Consider the following 27,410-nt stretch of genomic DNA (forward strand, 5'->3'; position numbering starts at 1 on the left):
AAACCAAGAGCATCTACTTCAAGGACCTGGAGACAAAGATGAGCAATATTAACTAACACAGTGAGGAGTTTTGTTCATGGTTTTTCTCTTTCCTTCCCTCCTCTCCTCCTTCATGTTTTGAAAATAATAATTATTATTACAATTATTGTCATCATTAAAGGGTCTAGTACGAGAGGGGAAGAGGTGAGACATATGGATGGAAAAACCAGTGGAGTCATGTCGTGGAGGATCTTGTATATTTTCTAAGGAACATAGAATTTATCCTGCAGTTGATGGGGAGAAATTGAAAGTCTTTAACAGAGAAGTATACATACTCCCATCTACATTTGTGGGGCAGAGAGGGAAATTTGGAAGAAGAAAAAAACAACAGAAAGTAACTGAAATTGTTCAATAATGATGGCAGCCTCAGAGGAGATAGTGGGAAAGAAGTAGAAAAGCTGCAGAGATATAAGAAATACTTATAAGTAAAATTGGCAGTAATTTTTTATTGGATGTGGAGAAGGCTGGGGAGAAGACAGAAGTTTCTATTTTATCTGAGGGTGAGTGATAACATTATTTTTCCCCAGCTTTATTGAGTTGTAACTGACAAAATTATATGTATTTAAAGTGTATGATATGATGATTAGATATACATATACTTTGGAAATATCCTTTACAACCAAAGTAACCAACACTCCTATCACCTCTAATACTTAAAATCTACTTTTAGCAAATCACAGGTATACAATACAATATTGTTAACATGCTGTTAACATTGTTAACATGTAACATACAATCACCATGCTGCGCATTACATCCTCGGAACTTACTCCTCTTAAAACTGAAAGTATGTACCCTTTGACCAACATCTCCCCGCTTCCTCATCACAGTCATGGCAACTACCATTCTACTCTCTGCTTCCCTGTGTTCAACTTTGACTTTTTATTTTTTTGTGTTTGTTCGCTTGTTTATTTCATATATAAGTGAATACTCAACTTTTGTGTCAACCTGGACGGGACTGGAGGAGATTATGCTGAGTGAAATAAGTCAAGCTGAGGAAGTCAATTATCATATGGTTTCACTTACTTGTGGAGCATAAGGAATAACATGGAGGACATTAGGAGAAGGAAAGGAAAAGGAAATTGGAGGAAATTGGAGGGAGAGACGAACCATGAGAGACTGTGGACTCTGAGAAACAAACTGAGAGTTTTGGAGGGGGCAGGATGGGTGAGCCTGGTGGTGGGTATTAAGGAGGTACTTATTGTGTGGATCACTGGGTGTGGGGCATAAACAGTGAATCTTGAAACACAGATAAAAAATAAAATTAAAATTAAAAAAATGAATAACCGTCACATAGACAATAGCAGAAGAATTTCAGCTTTTGGAGGTTATTTATTGTCAAGCATTAAGCAGAACAAACATTAAACAAAGCATTATGCTCCTAAAGTTATTTGCAAAAATCAGAAGTGATTCCATATACCTTTTAAATAAGGACACTGGTTTAAAAAGAATGTTATTGATTCACATGCTAATTTATTGGATTATAAATTTACTGAGTGCAAAGGCTGTTAATCTAATTCTTTTGGTAACTTAAATAGTGCCCGGTACATTGCCTCATACAAAATTAAGTGTTAACAAATGAATATTGAGTCAAATTGCTGTGCTGGATTAGTAGTACTCTAAATTACAAGTCCACAAAGAGGTAAGAGGCTTCCTAGGTAAATCAACATGCGACTTCTTTCATACCAAAAATGTTGCTATGAAAAACCTTCATCTGAGATAAATAATGAGCTTAATGTCACCACAGATTAAATTCCAAGCCCAGGAATTTAGCTATCCTTGGGTTAACAGCAAACAGTTCATGGATCCGTTATTCTGAGTAGCACTTCTCTGGGTCACTGTTGTCTAAAGTGGAACATCAACATCACTTGAGGGGGCACAATACAGTTACTGAGGCATAAAAAGAGAACAATCATTTCTTCATATTCTTATCTAAAAGTGATTAAGAAATGGAGGAGCTCCATCAGTATTTTATCAATCAGTTGAGTTCAGGTGTATATTTTATGAATGATGATATATTTGGCGAGCCCATCTCACTTTTTATTATTTTATTGTGTTAGTAATCATAACTTGAGCAGTTACTATGAACAAGTTACTGTTCTAGATGGATCTAAGGATAAAAGGTCTAGAGACAGACCCTACCATAAATGGATTTACCAACCAGTCAGGTATAAAAGAGACAGCCAAATGAACTGCAAAATATGATACAAACAAAACAGGTCTTTAAGGAGAAGCTCAAGACCAAAGCAGAATAATTGCCACCAGAAAATATTTGTCATGTTAATGTTACAGACAATTTCGTACTGCAGCTCTTCGGAAGACAGAGATGTCACTCCAGATGGGGATGGATGGGCAGAGACAAGGATGGGCATTTTCATTTGTCTTAAAGGACAGGCAGGATTTAGGCAGGTGGAGAAGAGAACACGGCAGAGCAGGGGACCTGGGAAATCAAACACTCAGGTGCAGAGATGTGAGAAAATAGAAAGGAAGCCATTGGATTGAGTTGGAGTTTTTCACAGAGAAGAGAAACAGGACCTGAGGCTTTACCGGGGACAGTATCCCAATGTGAAATCTTCAACTTTCAGGTGAGCACTATGAACTGTTGAAATATTTCTAATCATGTAAATTATATGATAAATGGGATGATCTGGAGCTTTAGGGAGAACATTTGGATGTAGAGCTAAAATACAATATATATGGATAAAGAAATCCATACAATAAAGTATTTATTCATTAGATGCTTGAGTAATGATTCAACCACTGAGCCCCAAACCCATCATTATAAACACTATTCTATAGCGAAGGATGCTGGGGATTGGTAGCGTTAAAAGGATAGGAGGAAATTGGGATGGTGGGTGGGAGGAAGGAAGCAAAAAGAGGTTTGGAAATTATTTTGATGGACATAAAGACCTGAAATCTGTAAATGACAATGGGCATATAAAGGAAAAAATGGATTTGAGAGACATGTTAATGGTAACACTGTCCTTTGAATAGTGCCCAGACCCTACAATGGTGCCTGGTGTGGTGTAGAGTGTACATATAATATCTGAATGAATGAATGAATGAATGAATGAATGAGAATGTTTTGGAAGCAGAGGCAAGGGAGCACTGGAGAATGATGAAACCATTAACAATTGTGTTAGCAGTGCAGACTAGCAGAATAGCCTGCAATCAGTAATTGGATTGGGTGCATAGTAGGGGAAGGGCTCAATCCAGATTTGTGCAGAGATAGGTGTAAAACAACTGATCATATTCTTAGAATAGAATTGTTCAAGATTTTAAGTAAACTGGCATATTAATCAAAGGACAATGACCTCAATGAGTGTGTAATGATTTTACTAGAGCCATTGTGATGGAAATAGTGATGATAGAGTTTGTAGTGGTGCACCCACCAGAGAATGGCATTTCAATTGGTGAAAAAGAAACAAGAAACAAAATAAGACTTTTTCTCCTTTATGATGCTACTTCATTTCTCCTCTCGTTACAAAGCAAAGACTGTATCTGCATGGCTATGTGACAGCGGTTCTCCATTCACCCGGGAAAATTTAAGAGCATATGTTTATAGTCTGAAATAAAGCAAGAAATGAGAACCTGTAAAATATTCTGGAGCCACAGAGCAGTATTACATTGATGCACCAGGGTTTTTTATTAGAACCCAAAGCTGTATTAGGAGAGAAAACACTACATTGCATATAAATATCTACTCTAAAATCATCAGCTTATTAAAAATCTCTTGGATTCCATCTAGTCTTCAATATTTGGCAAGATTTAAAATATGTAACAGTGGTAATCTTCTGACATGTGTCTAGATCAAAAAACTAATTTCGTAACATAACCGGATTGGGGCAATAGATAAGATTAATGATATTGTTATCATTTCATCTTAAAACTGATTATAAATTTATGAAGAAGTTTTGATGCTTTATTTTTCTAAGCAAGTTCTCATAGAAACTGAATTTTGTACCGTAAAAACTGTAATCTTGCTCTTACTTTAGACAGTTTGGATTCATTTAGATAGAGGTTTCTCTAATATTGGCCCAAAGTACTTCTTTTTAAAGCCTATCTTTGGACCCTTCCCCAGATGTAGCGAATGTGATGCCTAGGACGCCTAGAAAAAGGCCTGAGACTTTTTATTGCAACACATGCCTACAGTGGCTCTGATGCACGTAGAAGTTTGAAAATCAGAAAAGTAGCAAATCTTTTTTTTTTGCAGAGATGAGTTATCTCCTATCACATGCCCTCTCTCCTTTCTTTACTTTAGCTATGACTCAAGGGTTGTGAAAATAATCAGCTTGGCATATATTAACTATTCAATATTTATTTTTAAACCGTAGATGGGAAACGACCATAAATCTTATCAATAAAAAATACACTGTGAACCATGCTTACATATATGAACCATAATATTGTTTATTATAAAATAATATTAATATCAACAATTTTTCATTTCTCTTTGATACAGAAAACACAAATTGCTACATTTAGGAGCTCTTTTGGAGAACATTGAGGAACATGTTGGAAGACCCCCTCAGTCTCTTCACCACCTCCACCCACCCCTCAAAAAACAGTATAAGCATGTAGGTGATGATCATCAGAATTGTTGGCTGCTTTGCCCTGCTTGGTATTAAAACAGCAACTTAGTAGGAATGACAAAGTGCCTCTAAAACACAAAGAGAAATTCATAATTTAATAGCATTTAGATGAATCTGTATTATGACAATGAACAACTGCTTTTTTTTTTTTAAACCCTTATTATTGTATTCTTACTTCTGTCCCAGTTTCACTGATGAGACAAAAACTGCATTTCTCCTTTCCAGCAGGGTCCTCTGACCTGACAATGACTTAATGAAGAAACCAATAACATATCGAGTTTTCTGTAAATTATTTGAAATGCATATTTTACATATTTCCCACATTTATTTTATTTCAATAAAAACTCAGCTATCTATCTCATGAATCAGGAAATTTATTATTGCTGTGCTCTATGTCTCCTTATGTGACACATTTTTAGAGAATCACTTTGATGGTCATGTTTTAAAATTTTAAGATTTTATAACTAGGTTGTGTTTATGTGATAAAAATGATTAAGTAATAAAGTGTTTTAAGTAACATTTGAAATAAGATATTAAATATTAATGTGCTTTATAAAACAATATTCATTCTACTCAACCAAGGTTACAGAATTTGAAGAAAACCATTGACGTTTCAAAGAACAGAAAGAGAAAATAGTCAGAAATATCTTATCCATTTGGAAAGTTATTATTTAAGGTCCTAAACACATGTATTCTCAAAGTGATGATTTTGATCAAATCAAGCTAATCATCAGGGTCTTGACCTTGACAGAGTTCTATACTATGTCCTTCATGTAAACCAGTACTCACTCTATTTTCAAAACCTTCTACAGCTGATATACCAGGTAGGATGCAAACAATTTTAAGCCTTTCAAGAAAATGTACAGGAACAAGATTCTGTACACCAGAACAATTCCTGGAGACATGGGAAATTGTATTTTTGTCTAAATTTTGGATAATTTCCAGAATATCTGCAAGTCTATGTCAAACCACCTCCAACAAGGAGTACTATTTAGCCATACACAAGTTCCAAGAAGAATTTTCAAATTCCTTTTTACATGTCCCATACTGAAAATATCTTTATTTTTACTAAATGCTGGAAGATGACTGTTCATTTTAAAATTAAGAACCAACTTACACTGACTTATATATAAGTAATATGTGTTTAATTCCTCTCATCCCTCATTACAGATCATAATAGAAAAAAAGTTTCTTAAATGATATTACATATATTTGTTATTAGAATCACTGATATGTGTGCCAATTCCTTCACCATTTTATGAGGCCTATTCAGAAATTGGAATTTTACTTGTCATCATAGGTTATTTGCTGTTTTGTAATGGATAGTGGCTAATTAAACTTGCGATGACCTTGTTGTTCTAGTTGCAAATACAATAGTGTCTTGAGTCATTTACTCAGTTGTCAGTGATAGATGGAAGCGCTTCTCAATAATTAGGTGGTAAACAATGTTAACTGAGCAGTAATTCACACTAGCATTGCTAAGGTATTTTATAGTAACACGGCAAATGATTCATCACTGCCGTCTTTGTAAAATGATGCTAGCCCCCCAGATACATCACTTTTTTCATTGGTACAAGAGGTGTTAGAAGATTAGCATATTTCAAATAAGCCAAAGCATATGCATCTATCAAATTTGTTCTTTGCTCGGAAGAGGCTTCTGATTTGCAGTACAAATTGGCAAAACAGATGGCAAACATTTTTATTATACCAACTTGATTGTCATAGTTGACATGAAGAACAAGACAAAAACACAGTGAACAGAATTCTAATGGCTCAGGTGAGCATTTGGAAAAATAATAAGCAAAATAATATAAATTTGATGATTAGAACAAATATTTGCCCTTTTTATCATATTGAGTTACGTCCCCCTTGAATAATCACGCATGCTTTGGCATCCTGGTCTGTTTAGTTGGTATAATTTCTCAATATTCCTTAACATTTTGAAAGGCACAGATTTTTTTTTCTTCCATTTCATCGATTAAGACACTGTGGCATAGCATGATTAAATGGCAAACTGTGACAAAGTTAAACAATTGGCATAGAGAAAACAATCCTAGCCTTTAGACTTCAAGTTCAAAAACAGTTTGTGAGAGCATGTGATGCATTTTAAATTGTGGCTACAACAATACAATTATACTTATATCCTTAAGCTCATTCTGAAATCTGATTTATAAAATATAGAATAAATGAATTCTACAATGTGTAGACCATCGACTCCTATGCTAGAAATGGAAGACTCTCGGAAGATCAGCAATCCCTTCATTTTCGGATGAAGAAATTAAAAAGCAATGCTTTTTGCTTGTGTAGGACTTGCGGGTAGTTGATGGCAGAATTTGGAACCTTGTGGAAGGAGATGGAATTCAAATGGGCCTGGGTCCAGGCAAGTTAGGGCACAAGGGAACTGGGTGTAAGATCATAGGAGTACGGTGACCTCCACAGGAATTCATACTTTGACTCAATATTTTAAAACATAGCCTACAGTCCACCTGCTGAAAATGTTTAGTTAGAACATAGTTTTCTGCTTTCCCATCTATGATAATACCCATCTTTTTATTATACCACATGATATAGCCTTTAAGGGATTTTTATCAACTACTTCACTACTTTCTAAATTATATAAGAATAATGTGTTATGTTCTATCTCCCTTCAGAAATACTTTTTGATCCAAACAACAGATGTTCCCAAAATAAATTTGGGATAAACTGAAGAAATGTCTTTTGAAAGGACGAGCATTCAAGATTTTTGTCAAGAAAGAACTTCTAACACTTTCTTCTTATTTTTTTTCTAAGTCAGCAAGTTTATCAGATTCTGTCAGTTATACTTCAAAGAAGAGTCTCAAAACTCTTCTTCATTTTCCCTCTAAATTGTCCCACATTCACTGCCTTGGTTCATGTTTCACCATTTCTCACCCGGTCCATTACATTAATTTCCTAACTGGCTTTTCTATGAGTTTAGAGATTTACTCTTCTTTTAATTACTAGCATCGAGCAAAGTACCCAACACACAGTAAGTGCTCAGCAGAATGTTGGCTAAACGGAATTTAGGTCTAGCCAGATCTCGAAATGGAGAAGAGAGTATCTATTTCTACAGTGAAGCCTGATTCTCAAACAGTGAGAGACCAACTTACTGCCATGGTGAAGCAACAAAAGAGATGCTCCTTCCTCTGTTAGTTTTGACTACAATTGATACCTAAGGACTTTGCTTCAAGAGATTTTAAAATGTACACTTACCTGTGGAAAAAAAATAAACTTATGGGGGAAAATCTTGATAATTACAAATAGCATTATAATTTAAAATTGATTTTATCCAGATACATGCTGTTTTAATATGGATTTAAATGTCAAGGTTATGTAACTTAGTTATTTGAGTACAGCTATTTACTTGGGGTCAAATGTCTCTGGAGTCGTAAGGGAAGACTATCTCTTACGACTCTTTCTATTTGTGGATTCTTAATTTTAGGATTTAAATGCTTCTTTTTTAGTGTATACAATTAAGTTCACTTAGTAGTTTTAGAATTAGTTGAGATGGAAAGAGTAAGTCTAATAGATGATTCATCTATTAGGTCCTTTAAGGAATACAAGAATTAAAATCAGATGCTGTTAAAGTTATTAAGACATTTGTCCTGGAACCCGAGAAAGAAGTTAGAAAATTACTTATCCAATAGAGATCATATCATTTCTAAAAATTCCTCATATCTCTGCTGAAAGCAGTTTAATATGTTTATTAGACCTATATCTTTTTCAGTTTGGTTTTCTCATATATTTGAAGAAAAAAATTCAAAGCCATGTGAAATTAGTTAAGAGATAAATAATCACTTTGCACTTTAGGATTCTTCTGATAAATATTTTGGAATATGACAACATGGTTCAGAGATTTCTGGTGGGGGCGGTGCCTGGGTGGCTCAGTTGGTTGAGTGTCCAACTCTTGATCTCAGCTCAGGTCACAATCTCAGGGTCCTGAGATTGAGCCCCTCTTTGAGCTCCATGCTCAGTGCAGGGTCTGCTTGAGATTCTTTTCCTCTTTCTCTTTCTCTACCTCTACCCTTCCCCCTGCTTGCTCTCTCCCCCTCCTCTAAAATAAAAAAAAATAAAATAAAATCTTTAAAAAAAGATTTCTAGAAGGAACAAAACATCACTCACCTTTGAATTTCTGGAGTTATTATAGTACCTGATATGTACATGGGACTTACAAATATGTTTCAGGAATTAAGGAACAAATGAATGAAGAAATAACATCAACCATTGTGGTAGGCAACAGCCAGGGATACTGAACTGAAATTTGGAGCGGGCTTAATGACACAGTAAGGCATAAGCACCCAAGTCCCCTCACACCTTCATGCTTCCTTGGTCATGAGTATGCCCTTGTTTGTTAAATTGATAATAAATTATAAGAAATGTTAACCAAATCTGGTCTGAATTGTCATTCCTGCCCATTCTCAAATCCAGACCAAACTTTGTAAGGTGCCAAACTTGCACATTAAGTTGGGAATAAACTAATAATAGTTTATTAATGAACATGGCACCTATCATGCAGAAGAAACTTCAATATAAAGTAACTAAAAATGACAGTTTATAATTCCAGGTTAGGCAGCATCTTCAACAAAGAACAAGAAATTTGGAGAGAATGGAAAGGCAAAGGAAATCAATTTTGGGTTTCCAAGCTCAGCAAACTGTGGGAAGACAAACATTTGGGAGAAAACCAAGGGAATAAGATTCTTTTACAGATTCCTCCCATCTCTGGTCTGACAAGGTCTTATTCAGGAGGGATAAATACTAACTTGTACAAACTATAACTTGAATCTAACTTGAAAATTTTATCAAAATTCCAATTGGTACACATTATAGAAATATTTCTCACTTGAATCAACTTGGGTACCAAGACGTAGATGGCTGTGGCTCAGAACACATTTCATGTATTTGTTTCAAGGAAATATTATTCCTTAAATTCTGTGAACTCTATTCTCTTAGCTTCCTTATTACTCTGCAACGTTGATGGAGTACAGAGTGATTTTCTAAACTAGCATAGAATTTTTTTCCTTAATGTCCTCTGATTCAACTGAGATAACACTGAATCCATTTTTACCTTTCTTAGTGGAATAACTTATATAGGGAGAAGTGCAAAAATCATAGTCAATAAATTATCCCAAAATGAGCACACCCCAATGACTACCAATCAGGTCAAGCAACAGATCACCTATGCCCTGGAATCCCTGCATGGGCCCCCTCATACTTCTGGTATCAACATCTCTTTCCTCTTTCTTTTCCAAAATTAATCAGTATCTGGCCTCTACTTCTGCATTTGTTAGGTTATATAAATGGAATTATGCACTATGTATACCTTTTACTGTCTGACTTCTCTGGTTCAGCTTTATGCTTGTGAGATTAATTCAAATGGTTGCACGTAACTGTAGATTGTTTTCCCTCCATTTTCTTTGTTGTATGGTATTTCATAAATATCCCACCATTTATTTAATCTACTGCAGATTTATTTAATCTACTGTATGTATGTAGGAATGAAATTTCTGTGTCATAGGTTATGTGGCTATATAATTATATATGCCCATTTTTCAAAATGATTGTGCCAAGAGTCATATATGGAGAACTGACATCATCCACATCATTACCAACACTAGAAATTGTCAGCTGCTTTTATTTTAGCTATTCTAATGGATGTGTAGTTATAGAATTATCTTTAATGGGTTTATTGTCCACTGAGATATCCCCTTTGTGAGATTCCTGCTCAATTTTCTTCCCCTTATCTTTACTGGGTTCTCTCTCTTATGCCTATTAATCTGTAGATCTTCTGTATGTATTTGGTATATAAACTTTATCATTTATACATGCTACATAAATATTCTCCATCTACAAGGCTTGCCTGTTCATGATAAACAAAAGTTGATAAATTTAATATATTTCATAAATATTTTTCTTTATGAATTTGCCTTTCATATTTAGATCTATCATCTACCTAGACTTGTATATGGTATGAAGAAGAGGCCAAAATCTATTTTTTTCTCTATGGATGTCCAATTGACTCAATGCTATTAAAAACACCCCAAGGAAACTTTTTAAAAATCAACCCTGTCCATATATTCATGGAACCTGAAGAATTTCTCCTGTAAAGCCTAAGACTGGGATGGAAAGTTTCATTTCATCTGAGACACTCTACCAGGAAAGATTTTGAGGTCATATCAGGGCTCAGAAAGAGTATCATGATTGATTAAAAATGCTCCCCATTGCCCAAGGAAAAATGACGAAGCAACATCTCTTCCATAACCTTGGACTAAACAATAAGAAAAGAGAAATAAAATTACATGAAGAAAAGAGGGTAAACTATATTTCATAAGCTCTATTATCTTAAATTTTATTCCTTCTTAATTCCCAACTGCCTCACTGTGCTGTAGGTCACTGTTGAAAATTAGAAGAATTCTCAAAAGTCTCCAGACTATCATACTTCTATCTCTAAGAATATGAGGTCCAAGAAGAGAGTAAATTTCTTCTCTCATCCACCTAAAATCAACCTTGCCTTCTATTGGTAGGCAGCCTCCAAGACAGCCCGATATTATCCCTGTCTCCTGGATTTTTGCTTCTGAGAGTAGGTTATAAAAAGACCAGGCTTTGTTTTGGGTGCTCTCACTCTGTCTTGATTCACCTTCTCAAGGGGAATCTAGATCCCTTGCTGGAGGCAGTCCCATGGAAAGACCCATGTGAGTGGAAGACCTTCCAAGGCTTGTCCACCGCTGACAGTAGAAGCATATTCTCCTTCAGTTGAGCCCCAAAATGACTGCAGTCCCAGACAATAACTTCATTATAGCCTTTTGAGAAGCCTGAGTCTGAAGTTCATTCTTTAAGCTGCCTCTGGATACCACCGAAACAACATGATAGTAACTGCCATTTTAATCTACAGTTCATAAAGTAGTGTAATTATGCTTGGAGGTGATTTATTATGCACAACAGAGAACTGATATGCCTTCTTAACTTGGTTTATGTTTGGTTCACTTGTCTGTAAAAACTACCACGTTCAGAATTCTGGAATATAACACAGGCTCACCAATATTAGTAAGAGACATGCATCCACAAAATATGTGTTAGGGTCTGTTTTATTTACATGTTTCATTACTGCCTCCCTGCTTGTAAACATGTCTTTCCACCCCCTGGCTTGTATTTAGCTTTGCTTTCTGTCTCCTTGTTACTCATCCTTCAAATCCTTCTCAAGTGCGGCCTCTTACCTAAAAACTTTTTTTACTCTCAAACCAATGCCACCCACTCAAATCCTGTGATCTATGTTCTGCACTGTGCTGGTCAGCAACAAAACTGCCTTGTGTGGTCTTGTCAGCATCATCCACTTTTGTCTTATCTTTCTAACTAAGCTATCAGCCCTTGATGAGCTATTCAAGGTTAATTATTTTATAATATTTGGAACCATCTAGCTTTGTCTTATGTAGTTTTTAGGCATTTAATACATCTTAATCAGTTGATTATCTTATTCAAGAACATTATCAAGCTGTCTTAAATTTTACTGTCCCAGCAAAGTTTTGAAAAACTCCCATTTTGTTTCACCATCCTCTTTCCCTGTCCTGTCTGGGAAGTGGCATTAATACGTGAATATTATGGAATCCTGGTAATATTTGATTAGTCAAGGAAACAATTTTAAAAAGTAGTTTTGGTGATATAAGGATAAACAACAGTACAACCAGAAATACTTCAGTATTACTCTCAAAGTAAAAAAAAGATGTATGGGATGTGTGTGCGTGTGTGTGTGTGTGTGTGTGTGTGTGTGTGTATCATGTCCATTTGGGTGGGCTAAAGTTAGTGGTGGAGTGGGGGAGAGATGCAAGATAGCTGCACTACATATGTGTTCCATTCACTAATAGAAGTAAAGATACTTAGACATAATTTACCAACAGGAGAGCTACAGTAAAAACTTTAGTTTAATGATTTATAAAATGCTATTTTTCTTGCTAATTTCCCTTGGGTCATATGGGTATTTTAGTCAAGGTGGAAGCAAGTAATGGACATTTCAGTACAGTATGTGTTTTTCCTTGCTTCATGACTTTGTATTACATGTATAAGGGCCAATTTTAGCCCATTTGTGCATATGCTTAACTCTTCTGTGAGGAAGATTCAATTCTATAAGAATTCTACTGCTATCTATACAGATTTCCAATTAGAATATTTCTTAATTGTTAGAAATATATTATGTACCAAAGGACTACTGGCCCATCTGACCTGGAACACATCTAAAGATACAGATTATAAGTATCATTTGGGGAATGAATTAGGGGAAAATATTACAAGAAGTGTTCGGCAGGGGTCACTTCCCAGTCCAGTGCTATTTAACATTTTTCCAATGACCAAGATGATAGAATACCAAGTACGCTTGTTAAGTCTGCCGATGACATCAGGTGGAAGAAATAGCCAATATCTTGGAGAATAGAATTAAAATTACAAATGACCATAATAAATATGAGCTGTAGTCAGAATGGAAAGAAGGAGATTTAATGTGTATGCATCCCTCATGCAGAGGTTAATGTTGGATATGGGATGAGCAGACTTGATAACGAAAGACGAAGGAAATGCAAACCAACAAGGAAACACCTTTTTAAAAAATAATGTCAGAGGATATAAATCAAAGAGAATGCTACTTCAGTTTGAAGGTCATCTTCCTTAAGTAAGAGGGAGGTGCAAAATTACAATAGCAAACAATAGCACTAACAACAGCAGAAAGTTCTTAGGAATAAATATGAATGGTTTGTGTAAGAATCTGTCTGCAGCCATATTGCTAAACCAAAGTAGCCAGTAAGCACAAAGTTGTCCTCTTCTCATGTCCTATCATCTTAAAAAGTAAATTATCTACTTAAGATGGTAATGTCTTAGGTGAAAAAAAATAGCAAAATGAAAGCATATACACAAATTTAAAGAAGTTATACATATGGTTTTTCTCATCTATGTCATCAGGTGTAAAAATCTGACCTCACGTAACACTCCTCAAATGTGCTTTATCCAGGAATGCCTTGTCTCACAATTCAATTGCACAATTTGGGGGTACAATGTTTGAAACTTTTAAGTGTGCAGAAGTCATTCAATGTAAAACTCAGGTTTTTCAGTTACATATTGGTTTGAAATAGTGAAAATTTCCAGTTAAATCAGGCGAGTCTTTGAAATATCATCTGTACTGTCTCAGCCTGCAAGAAACCAAGCAAATGGCAATAATGGTACTTCCTTTGTACATCTAAGTGGTTCCTTTGTCTTAGCCTTTTGGGAACAAGAGGGTCAGGGTTTGCCATGTTTCTGTTTATCTGCAACATGCAGGTTACTTTAATTGTGCCAGCAGTTCTCAAGTTGTGGTTCAAGGATTCCCTGGCGCTAGTCAAGACCCCTGGAAGTTATTTGTGTTCTTCTCTCTCATTATCTCATAAGTGCATGGGGAAGTTTTCCAGGCACGTGTTATTGCAACAGATTAAACACGAAAGCAGATATGAAAACCAAGCTACCCTTCTATGAAACCAGACATTAAGACTGGCAAAAAATTCACACACTTCACATGGACGGGACTGGAAGAGATTATGCTGAGTGAAATAAGTCAAGCAGAGAGAGTCAACTATCATATGGTTTCACTTATTTGTGGAGCATAACAAATAGCATGGAGGACATGGGGACTTAGAGTGGAGAAGGGAGTTGGGGGAAATTGGAAGGGGAGGTGAACCATGAGAGACTATGGACTCTGAAAAACAATCTGAGGGTTTTGAAGGGACGGGGGGTGGGAGGTTGGGGTACCAGGTGGTGGGTATTATAGAGGGCACGGATTGCATGGAGCACGGGGTGTGGTGCAAAAATAATGAATACTGTTATGCTGAAAAAAAAAAAAAAAAAAAAAAAGACTGGCAAAAAATTCACTGTGAAAAACAATATGGAGCTTCCTCAAAAAATTAAAAATAGAATTACCATATGCTCTAGTAATTCCACTACTGAATATTTACAAAAGGAAGGTGAAAATTAATTCAAAAAGATATATACATCCCTATGTTTACTGCAGGATTATCTAAAACAGCCAAATAATGGAAGAAGCCCGAGTGTCTATCAACAGATGAATTAATAAAGAAGAGGTGGTATAGATATATAATGGAATATTATTTAGCCATAAAAAAGAATGAAATCTTGCCATTTGCAACAATATAGATGGAGCTAGAGAGTACAATATTAAGCACAAAAAATCAGAGAAAGACAAAAAACATAATTTCACTCATATATGGAATTTAAGAACAACACAAATGAACAAAAGGGAAAAAAGAGAGAAAGACAAACCAAGAAACAGCCTCTTAACTGCAAAGAACAAACTGATTTTTGGTTGAGGGGAAACAGGTGGGGGGATGGGTGAATTAGGTAAAAAAGATTAAGAGTACATTTACTGCGATGAGCGCTGAGTAATCTATAGAATTGTTGAATCACTAGATTGTACACCTCAAACTAATATAACACTAAATGTTAAGTGTAATGGAATTTTTAAAAACCTGAAAAATATTTTAAACAGACAAAAGATAAGATTAGCAAAATGTAAAACATTACTACTTCTGTCATTGATAATTTTTGTTTTGTAAAACACAATTTTTAAAATAAAAACGTAACATGTAATGGGTTCGTTGTTTTCATTTTGAAATTAATTAATTGATACTTTTAAATGTCTCAGCTGTAATTTCTAATAAAGCAAATATCATGAGATATAACCCACATGAACAAAAGCTCTTCAGGATCTTCAGTAATCTTGAATTGTGAAAAGGGGACCTGAGGGCAAAAAGTGTGAGAATCACTAAATTATCCTAATGGCTCCTTGTTGGTCAGGAACCTTCAATTCATGAAACTAACTAATACTGTTTTCTAGGTTATCAGGTAGAGAAAAGGGTTGGTACAGATCAATAGATCTCAACCTTGGCTGCAGTGGAATCACCTGGAGAACATTAAAATAAATAGGTTTTTGAATTCTTTTAAAAACTATTTATTTTTATTATTTTGAGGGTATTGGTTTTCTGCTTAGGCATTAGGGTTTTAAAACCTTTCTGTGTAGCTCTAACAGGCAGACAGGTTGAGTATGCATGAGTTAGACCTTCCTTCTTATGTTAGTCTGTTGGAGGGTTTGGACTTCTACCACACAGTATGGTAATGCCTCCCCAAAATGAGAAAGAACCCAGATAAGCCTCACTGTTTCCAATGTCATCTCCCTTGGGTAACACCTATGATGTTCTAAGTTGATATGAACTTTTTTTTTTTAACATTGTGAATTTTAAGTAGTTGCTGATTGTGCATATTTTTTCTCATGGTTCATAGTACAGATTAAATTATAATAATCAATAAACTGGTTTAATGACTAATTTACTAAACTAAAATTAAATATTTAGCTTTATTTTTAAACACAAAAGCATAAGGAACAACTTGATATCTTGTAAAAATGTAATGACATTATTTTCCTTCTTTATATCAAACCTAAGAAATCAGGCTAAAACTGCATTCCTGAAGGAGCATGTTATTTTAATTAAAAATCAAGTAACCAGGTGAGTTTCACTTCACAACTGACATTTGGTGATAAAGGAGTTCAGATATACAGGCTCCCTCACAGAATGACCAGTCGCATAAAGCCATTGGATGACGACTTTGAATTTTATAGGGAAATTAAAGAATTTAGGTTTGGGCTTTATACCTGCCCCTGCTTATTTTGCCCTCTGCCCTTTTTAATACAAAGTATTCATCCTGAATTTAGCCACTGTCTGTGAATTTATCAACCTCCCCCTTCACAATGACTCCATATTAGTCAAATAGTGTTTATGTTGTCATTAATTAGTACCGTTTCAATATCTCTAGTAATAATAGAATAAATCACATTTTTAAAAATCAGAACATTAGGATTTTAAAAAGGATCACATATCTTTATCAAGATGGTAACTGGTTTTGATATATATCAAAATGACTTTTTTACCCAAAATTCTACATTTTGAAATGTATTATTTGGATGATTCACACAAATTTGTGCTGGTGCTGCTTAAATGTTTCTAATATATACACATCGTGGTGTGGTGTTTCCTGAAGAGGCGTGGGATCTCTTGTGAGGTAGTAGGTACAGATCAAAAGATATTACTCTGTAAACTGCTTTGCATTTGCAATTGAAAAGAAAAAAAGTATTAGATTGTTTTAATTCCCATACTTATGTTCAGTTCCAAGATTCTCTGTATTATGGAATCATTCCTAATGAGTTTCATCGTCCCTCAAAATCCAGTTGACTACAAAAGAGGCATCTTTAACAAAAAGATTGTTAATAAAATATTAAATTGCTCTACTAAAATATTTTAAACGATTTTTCTCTATGCGAGTTTGTTTATGATGGAAATAAAAGAAAACTTTCCTAATATGCAGCAAATTAACCCTTTTAAAGTATTAATGCTTAATAGGCTGAAGAGAAATATGTTTATCATATACATATACTTATAAATATATATTTTATAGATATAATCTTTGCATAATTTACATTTTATATCAATTTCTAAGAAATTAGTGAGGAAAACAAATATTCTACTTTATGATGAAATTGTGATATTATTTCAACATGTTTAGTACACTATTTTCTTTTCCTTTTTTCTTCTTGATTACTGTTTTCTTTTTTATTATGTTATAAAAGATTTTGTGTTTCTTAAAACAAAATTTTAAGCCCTTTCATTTTTCCTTATGCTAATTTAACTTACTGTTCATAAACTACAGCCTAATTTTTCTGTCCTTTAGTAAATAAGCATGAAATATTAATTACCAACAAGTGAAGATTCTAATTGTATTGTGCACAATTATGTAATAGCTACACAGGAAAACTTGTCTCACAGTGACATTTCTTGGTGTTGATATGAAAGTACTCATTAACATAATTCTCTGGCAAGACAAGTAAATAGAATTATATAAGGCCAATCAGATAATGAACACCCTAGCAATCAAACCCAAGTCAAATATATTTATTAAATAAAAAGTTTATTGTTTGCTAGTGAGTTTGTAGGTTCAATATTTTATTGTTACTCTTTATTGTTTACTCTTTTTATGAGAATTTTTTTTCTTTTATTTGTGTACTTTATGTTGCACAATGTTTTTAAACATTGTAAAAGAATAATGCCAAGTTGATTTCTTCACTTTTTACCACCTATATTTACAAATCCATTTTGGGGGTTTCCCTTAATTTTGTGTTGGCTTATGTTTTCATATCACCAACTGTGTTTTTCCTTTTTTATTTCTTAAGTGGGTAAGAATACGTTATATTCCTCGTGGTTGCTTTTTCCTCACAGAATTCCCCTGGCTCGCCACTGACAGATCTTGATATCCAAGAGGGAGTCAGCTTGCAGGATTAAAGGCAAGAACCTCAATTAGACACTCTCTGATTTCTTCAGATGTTTTTTCTAATCTTTTAATATGGGATTATAGGCAGCTAGAACCTATGCCGCTGTTATAAAAATAGTGAAGACTCTTTGTTCTAAATCATAAGCACTCGACATTTAAAAATGTCTATTTTTCTTAATTTGAATTAATTCTGGTCTAGATGAGGATAATGAACTTTGGTCAGCTCTTTGCGGTTCTGAGTACAAAATAGCTTGATGAGCACTGTGAAGCACACACACTCTCCTCAGAATCTGCTGGAAAACTCCCTCAGAGACTGATTAGCTCACGCTTGTCACAAATAGGGGAGATAATTATGGGGCTTAACAGTCTATGTGGTGGATCTTTTGAGAGGCAATGGGTAGATCTAAGACTGTCTTTGGATCAACCCTAATTCTTATTATTGCTCATATCTTGTGAGGGTTTTTTTTTTCCTTTTTTTTCTTTCTTTTTCTTTTTTTTTTTTTTTTTTTCCACATATCCCCAGAGACAAAACATTGTCTCTTCCCAGAGGATGACATCACGTTTCTTTTCCAGAAGATAAAATTGTCCAAATTAGATTATCTTTAATTAGTCTAATCTTATGAGCCATTCCATAAAGTTTATTGCGCCCGTGCCCGTGCCGGCACCATGTTACGAGATTCTTATTGAACGAACTAATCTTTTGCCATGGAAATGATGCTTATAAACAATGTTGTTGATTCCTTTATTACAATAAAGATTTCCTTCTCTGAAGCTTCAGGTTTCAATATTGTTTTATGGTTCTCGGTAATATCACATGACTTTGTTTTAATGAGAATGTTGACTTATTCCAGACTTCAATTGTCACTAAGTTATTCTACTGCGTAATGCCTTCATAGTGACAAAAGGCAAATGAAGTTTCAGAAAATTTTGTTCTTATAAAAAGTTATTTGGGATCATGTTATTTCCTGTTTTAATGTAAGAACCATCTCCTTTAAAATAGCCTCTGTTTTAGTCTTACCTTTTAGTGAAAGAATGGGCTGGGGTGTGGGAAGGGGGCATCTACTGACGCACCTCATGAAAAGATCCCACTCATTAAAAGTTAGGTTCTAGATGGAAAGACAAAACAAACTATCATCACTAGAAATTACGTCCTGTTTATTAAATCCATTTTCTGTCTCAGTTGCCATCTCCTTACAACTTTATCTAAGATGTTTCACAAATATGTGCATACTTTTAAAAGGTCATGGATGAAAATGAATTGCAGCTTCTGAGTTAGAATTGCTGACAAGATGATCCTAATAATACTTAAAATCAGATGAAAAATATCACTGATTTACATTTTCTACTCTTTTAAAGCCTCTTAAAATTCTCCACATCAAGCTCTCTCCTCTTAAGAATGTCAGTTGGTTTGTGACCTGAGTGAAGTCTTTTAACTTTTTGGGTTCCTGTTTTGTGATTTTTGTAGTAAGAGGACTGAAAAAAAAAAAAAAAAGTTTGAAAATTTCTAAAGCTCTCTGATTTCTATTATATAAAATGCTGTTGTTCTCTGGGGACACACTTCTTTCCAGAAAATGTTGCTCAGTTGTTGAGAGTTAAAGGAACTGCTCTTGCCAAAAGTGTCCGCTGTTTCTTGAGTTACTATAGTACCTTTACTTGCATAACTTCTAATAGATCCTTTTTAACACCAGCTCTAGTTCCTTAGACCCATTTTTTTTTTAAATAATAAGCTTTCTAATGAAAAAAAATTCCCTTTTTAAATGGAAAAGATGACTCTTTCCCATATGAATGCCTTCAAAATGAAATCAGAGAATAACTCTTACCCTTACCTCTAACACATAGAAGAGAATGATGGTCATTTTATACTTTGCTCCATTACAGCATAAACAGAGGAAAGAGCATCTTGTTGCATCAGAATAAGCACACCTTTTTCACAGTATTTTTTATAGAAAAAAAAATGAGAAAAATGTCTATTTTCCTTTATTTAAATTAGTTCTGGTCTAGATGAAGATAATGAACTCTGGTCAGCTTTATTTTTTTTAAATATATAAACTTCCTTAAAATGAAAGAAAATATTTCAACTGGAAAGCTTACTTTTGGTGGTTTGTATATTTATAAATTTGCTTATTAAAACCAGATTAAAAAAAAATGAGATGATGATAACTGGTCACTTTGAGCGTTTTTTAAAAGTAAAAGACTATCTCATCAGAGAGCTTGAATCCTTAGTAAGATGATGAAATCACATTGCTTCTTTGGGCACAAAGGACATCTCTTCACATTTTCATTTCTTCATATTTTGCTGTGATTTCTCTCTCTCTTTCTATTCCCTCCCTAGTATTTGAATTTAAAAGGAAGAGGTCACCGCTGGTTTCGTCTGCCCTGGTTTGCATAAGTAGAGAAGACCAGCATTAGGCTTTTTCCACAGAGCAATTGAGACTCAGTCAATCAGACTCAGTTCATTGATTTTTGGATCTGAGCGGCAATGGCGCCTGTTACCGTTAGCCACCCTGGTGAAGCTGACCAAGGCCTCTAATCCTCTTAAACAGCAGTCAAGAAATTGCGATAAAAGCTGGCAATTCAACTTGTTCAAATAACAGATTTGACAAATTAGGAGGGTTCAACCCTATGATGAACAAAACTCCATCTTGGTGGTTACATGCTACGGTGCAACAATAGGGATGGATGCAAATCAGGGCCTTACCAAGAAATTGTTAGACATACGAGTAAGACAAGTCATTCGCTTTATTTTGTGCATGTGATGAAAAGAAAATTATATTATAAATGAAATGTCAATATAGCAGGAAAAAAATCCTCAGAATTCCAAAAGCCAATAATCAGATATTGTGCAATGATGATTTCTATGCCTATCGTATGGAAAAAAAATAACATGAGAAATAAAAATAAGACTTAAAGTAACATTAACTTTGCATAAATGTGTTTCTGGCCTAATAACATGTTTTAATATAATTCTGTCAATAAGTTGAATGAGAGCCTGAGAAGTTTCAGTTTCTACACAATAAATATAAATAAATATTTGTTGTAAGTTACCCATTCAGATAGATTAATAAATTCAGCCAAAGAATGTATTCCATAACTGCGTTGAATTTGCTAAAATTACTGTTCTATTCAGTCAAAAAAAAAGTTAAATTTCTTGTTTGAATATATACAGACAATAGATTTTTAGTGAAAATTATGTTCTACTCTTGGTATTATCATAGATATATTCTGAAATAGTTTTTACATTATTGGACATTGTGTTCACAATGACATAGGATGCCCCATGTGTAGGAGGGAAAAAAAAACCCTGAATTTTAATTCTACCTAATATTTAATTTCCTTACTTGTCTTAAGGAAAGAGAACTAAAGCAATTATGTCTATCTCACAAATAGTCAAAAAGCGCTTATTTTTGTTAATTCATAGCTATTTGATTTTGTCAATGTAAATCTGTACTTTCCAAGCTTAATTATTTCAAACACTTCCTATTTTTTCTTTGTTTCTATTGCTTATTTTTTCTATCTTTGTATACCCAAAACTTCGAGTCATATCCAGAACACAATGAATTGTTTGATAATTGCTTTTTTGCTGAATGAGTGGATGAATAAATAAATGAATGAAATTAATTAATTAATTAATTAATTAAATCAAATATTTTAACCCAGATGAATTTTAGGAAAGAAAATATTTGTATGGGGCATTTCATAGTTCTTATTTGGCACTCATAATGCTCTCATTTTCTTGGCATAAGTGAGGTTCAACATACTGATATATATTTAAATATCAAAATATATTTAAACACCAAACTATTCTTTAATGACTTGGAAATTAACATTTGGTCAAGCCTGTGAATCACCATTCTACGTGGAGTCACTGCTACTGTATACTCCCTGTGACGAGGTGTTCAGTTTAATTTGTCTATATATTTCCAGCACCTTATTTGTGGTAGGAGCACAGTAAATAATCATTAAAAGAATGGATGTGGAAATGAGTAAATGATTGTGTGATTAACTGTATACCTCAAATATTAGTTGTATCCATTACAAAATTATATTGAAAACCTATGTCTAATTGGTCCAAATCTGCTGCCTGGGGAACAAGGGCAATTGAGGGCAGTCAATGCTTATTCAATTTAATTTTCCATATATTTATTGAGGAAGTATTGAGCATGTAATGACTCTATACAAAATTCTATAGTTGATCCTAGAGGAAGATATGTAGACATGAGGAGTTTATGTATGCTAAGGAAACTAAATGAATAAAAAAATGTGCTGAGGAAACCATTACAACACCGCTCGGGCCGTGCTCTCTGGCTGCTGCCGCCACCCCCGCCCTCGCCTCCGGTGCACATTAAAGATCCAGAACCATGACTGACTCCAAGTACTTCACAACCAATAAAAAAGGAGAAATCTTTGAATTAAAGGCTGAACTCAATAATGAAAAGAAAGAAAAGAGGAAGGAGGCTGTGAAGAAAGTGATTGCTGCCATGACTGTGGGAAAGGACGTTAGTTCTCTGTTTCCAGATGTAGTGAACTGTATGCAAACTGACAACCTGGAATTAAAGAAACTTGTTTATCTCTATTTGATGAATTACGCCAAGAGTCAGCCAGACATGGCCATCATGGCTGTCAACAGCTTTGTGAAGGACTGTGAAGATCCCAATCCTCTAATTCGGGCCTTAGCAGTCAGGACCATGGGGTGCATCCGGGTGGACAAGATTACAGAATATCTCTGTGAGCCTCTCCGCAAGTGCTTGAAGGATGAAGATCCCTATGTTCGGAAAACAGCAGCGGTCTGTGTGGCAAAACTCCATGATATCAATGCCCAAATGGTGGAAGATCAGGGATTTCTGGATTCTCTGCGGGATCTCATAGCAGATTCAAATCCAATGGTGGTGGCTAATGCTGTAGCAGCATTATCTGAAATCAGTGAATCTCACCCAAACAGCAACCTACTCGATCTGAACCCACAGAACATTAACAAGCTGCTGACAGCCCTGAATGAATGCACTGAATGGGGCCAGATTTTCATCTTGGACTGCCTATCTAATTATAACCCTAAAGATGACCGGGAGGCTCAGAGCATCTGTGAGCGTGTAACTCCCCGGCTGTCTCATGCCAACTCAGCAGTGGTGCTTTCAGTGGTAAAAGTCCTGATGAAGTTTCTAGAGTTGTTACCCAAGGACTCTGACTACTACAATATGCTGCTGAAGAAGTTGGCCCCTCCACTTGTCACTTTGCTGTCTGGGGAGCCAGAGGTGCAGTACGTCGCCCTGAGGAATATCAATCTAATTGTCCAGAAAAGGCCTGAAATCTTGAAGCAGGAAATCAAAGTCTTCTTTGTGAAGTACAATGATCCCATCTATGTTAAACTAGAGAAATTGGACATCATGATACGTTTAGCATCCCAAGCCAACATTGCTCAGGTTCTGGCAGAGTTAAAGGAATATGCCACAGAAGTGGATGTTGACTTTGTTCGCAAGGCTGTGCGGGCCATCGGGCGGTGCGCCATCAAAGTGGAGCAATCTGCAGAGCGTTGTGTGAGCACATTGCTTGATCTCATCCAGACCAAAGTAAATTATGTGGTCCAAGAGGCAATTGTCGTCATCAGGGACATCTTTCGCAAATACCCCAACAAGTATGAAAGTATCATTGCCACTCTGTGTGAGAATTTAGACTCGCTGGATGAACCAGACGCCCGAGCAGCTATGATTTGGATTGTGAGAGAATTGACAATGCAGATGAGTTACTAGAGAGCTTCCTGGAGGGTTTTCATGACGAGAGCACCCAGGTGCAGCTCACTCTGCTTACTGCCATCGTGAAGCTGTTTCTCAAGAAACCATCAGAAACACAGGAGCTGGTACAGCAAGTCTTGAGTTTGGCAACACAGGATTCTGATAATCCTGACCTTCGAGACCGGGGCTATATTTATTGGCGCCTTCTCTCAACGGACCCTGTCACAGCCAAAGAAGTAGTCTTGTCTGAGAAGCCACTGATCTCTGAGGAGACAGATCTTATCGAGCCAACTCTGCTGGATGAGCTGATCTGCCACATTGGATCTTTGGCTTCCGTGTACCATAAGCCTCCCAATGCTTTTGTGGAAGGAAGTCATGGAATCCATCGCAAACACTTGCCAATACATCACGGGAGCACTGATGCAGGTGACAGCCCTGTTGGCACCACCACTGCCACGAACCTGGAACAGCCTCAGGTCATCCCCTCTCAAGGTGACCTTCTAGGAGACCTTTTAAACCTTGACCTCGGTCCCCCAGTCAATGTGCCACAGGTGTCCTCCATGCAGATGGGAGCAGTGGATCTCTTGGGAGGAGGACTAGATAGTCTGGTGGGACAGTCCTTCATCCCCTCATCAGTGCCTGCAACCTTTGCTCCTTCACCTACTCCTGCTGTGGTCAGCAGTGGTCTGAATGACCTGTTTGAACTCTCCACGGGAATAGGCATGGCACCTGGTGGATATGTGGCTCCTAAGGCTGTCTGGCTTCCTGCAGTAAAAGCTAAAGGCTTGGAGATTTCCGGAACATTTACTCACCGCCAAGGGCACATCTATATGGAAATGAACTTCACCAACAAACCTTTGCAACACATGACAGACTTTGCAATCCAGTTTAACAAGAATAGCTTTGGTGTCATCCCTAGCACTCCTCTGGCCATCCATACACCACTGATGCCGAACCAGAGCATTGACGTCTCCCTGCCTCTCAACACCTTGGGCCCAGTCATGAAGATGGAACCTCTGAATAACCTACAGGTGGCTGTGAAAAACAATATTGATGTCTTTTACTTCAGCTGCCTCATCCCACTCAATGTGCTTTTTGTAGAAGATGGCAAAATGGAGCGCCAGGTCTTCCTTGCCACATGGAAGGATATTCCCAATGAAAATGAACTTCAGTTTCAGATTAAGGAATGTCATTTAAATGCTGACACTGTTTCCAGCAAATTGCAAAACAACAATGTTTATACTATTGCCAAGAGGAATGTGGAAGGGCAGGACATGCTGTACCAATCCCTGAAGCTCACTAATGGTATTTGGATTTTGGCTGAGCTACGTATCCAGCCAGGAAACCCAAATTATACGCTGTCACTGAAGTGCAGAGCTCCTGAAGTCTCCCAGTACATCTATCAGGTCTACGACAGCATTTTGAAAAACTAATAGACTGGTCCGGGGCCCTCCGGCCACGCTGTGATTGGTGCAAAGCCAAGAACTCTTAACTGGAAGAAGTTGTATTGCCGTGTAGAATCTGAACCCAAACACACTGAGGCCGCCCACCAAGGTAGTGACTAGTGTAATCTGTGCTAACATTAGGGCACAACCTGTTGGATAGTTTTAGCTTCCTGTGAACATTTGTAACCACTGCTTCGATCACGTCCCACCTCTTGCCACCTGCCGCTGCGATCTGTCCTTACTTGTGAGCTTCTCCGTAGTGTGCCAGTGGCTGGCATTTTTGAGTGTAGTTTGATATTTTGTAATTGAGAGCTCATTTCAAAAGCAGAAAAAGACAAAAAATATTAAAGCAAGGAAAAGTGTCACTGAAACATAAAAAAAAAAAATGTGCTTAAGAATATATTAAACAGACTTTCTGAAGTAAGTCACCAGATGCAAAATGATAAATATAAGACAATATACATAACTAGCTTTTTGGGTAGATGCATATCTACTGTAAATGATTTGAGATACAAAGTTAGCCCTCAACACTCTACATTTATACCATTGATAATTTATTACTTTATCTGACAATTAATCTCTCTCACCTGTTTTTAAATACAAATACCTTAAAAAAAATACAAATTCCTTAAGAAGAGTAACCTGGCAAACCTCCAACACTTGGATGCTTCCATTCCTTTATTAGAGCCATATTCTCCAATAAGAATACTTTGGCACTTGAAACAGAGGAAAGGAAAAAGTACACAAATAAGAGAAAAAAATAAATTTGACAAAAGAGATGAGGTTTTGCCATAAGTAACTTACTTAATTTCCAGATGTTTGGCCCTAGGTGATGGCAGAAGAGGATAATCTCATCATGAGGAGAACCCAAACGCTCCCAGTATAGTTCATAGCTTTTCCAGTGTTGGACTATCCCTTCCCTGGGCCACTGAGGGACTGTTACAAGTGAAAATAAGATTAATACATGTTTGATGCCTATTATTTATTCATTTACCTAACAAGCTACTTATACAATGCAAACTGTTATCCTCTTTTCTGCTATGGGATAAAAAATAATTAAAAGCTCAAATAATTACATGTCCTTTGCCTTTGTTAACCTAAAATAGAGAAAGGAAATTTGCTGAATCTGCTATTTTCATCACATTTCCAGGATGATTCCAATAAACAGTCATCAAATATTTCCAAGAACAGTTTAGGGGCAAAAAATGCCAATGTACTGATTGAATCAATGCAAATTAGAATACTACATCTGATTGTGTCTCTTAGGGAAATATATATTTATACAATTTAATGAGAATGGAATAATTTGGCCAGAATAGAATTCGAATGATTAAGCTCATTTCTTGGCACCATACATGAAATTGCTGGAGTCAAAAGTCATAGCCTGAATTACAAAATGATAATTAAAGCCTAATGTAGAAACTAGCCCTAAATCATTTGAAAAAAAATTAGTGGGTGACAAGAAGAAAAGAATCACTTAAATTAACCAAAGTTAGTATGAAATTACCAAGGTCACTAAACAACAACAGGGTTTTACTATTTAGAACAAAAAAGAAAAATATGAAGTAGTGCCCTCTGGATGGCTTTAAGACATTGACATCCTTAGTTGGTCATAAAAATTGTGGTGTCTCAACTTTTAATTTCCTTGCTTCTTATGTCTCTTCTTTCATCTCAGTGAGAAGTCAGTACATGCATTGAACACCTGTTATGCCAACTGTTTGCATCCTCACAAGAATCATGCAAGAGTAGGTGTTAGCCACATTTTACCATATGTAAATGGAAGAGCTGGGGATTGACTACAGAACTGTTGGGTGTCAAAGCTATTTATATATTTTTAATTACTCAATGTTCTCTTTTTCTTAACTAAAATATAAATATTTTGCTTCATATGGAACATAAACATTGTGACTAAACCAGAGAAGGCTTCCTAGAGGAAGTGCCTTTAAAAACAAACAAACAGGGGAACCTGGGTGGCTCAGTGGGTTAAAGCCTCTGCCTTCGGCTCAGGTCATGATCCCAGGGCCCTGGGATGGAGCCCTGAATCGGGCTCTCTGCTTGGCAGAGAGCCTGCTTCCCTTCCTCTCTCTCTGCCTGCCTCTCTGCCTACTTATGATCTCTGTCTGTCAAATTAAAACAAAGATAATAATAATAATTAAATAAATAAATATTAAATAAAAATTAAAACAAACAGATAGACAAACAAAAACACTTGAAGTGAGAGAGTGAGTTACATGGGAAGCTGGTCG

The 27,410-nt window shown here is 35.7% G+C and overlaps 1 protein-coding gene across 1 annotated transcript; it reads left to right on the forward strand.

Annotated features, from left to right (window-relative positions):
• Nucleotides 1-22,259: 22,259 nt before the first annotated feature.
• Nucleotides 22,260-25,550, forward strand: LOC116574241 (AP-2 complex subunit beta-like). The gene is given in 2 exon segments (XM_032314908.1): nucleotides 22,260-23,702; nucleotides 23,705-25,550. Coding segments are annotated over 2 exon segments (2,799 nt in total). The 5' UTR covers nucleotides 22,260-22,351; the 3' UTR covers nucleotides 25,153-25,550.
• The last annotated feature ends 1,860 nt before the right edge of the window (nucleotides 25,551-27,410 follow it).

This window comes from Mustela erminea, chromosome 15, assembly GCF_009829155.1.
Source record: "Mustela erminea isolate mMusErm1 chromosome 15, mMusErm1.Pri, whole genome shotgun sequence".
Classification (NCBI taxonomy): domain Eukaryota; kingdom Metazoa; phylum Chordata; class Mammalia; order Carnivora; family Mustelidae; genus Mustela; species Mustela erminea.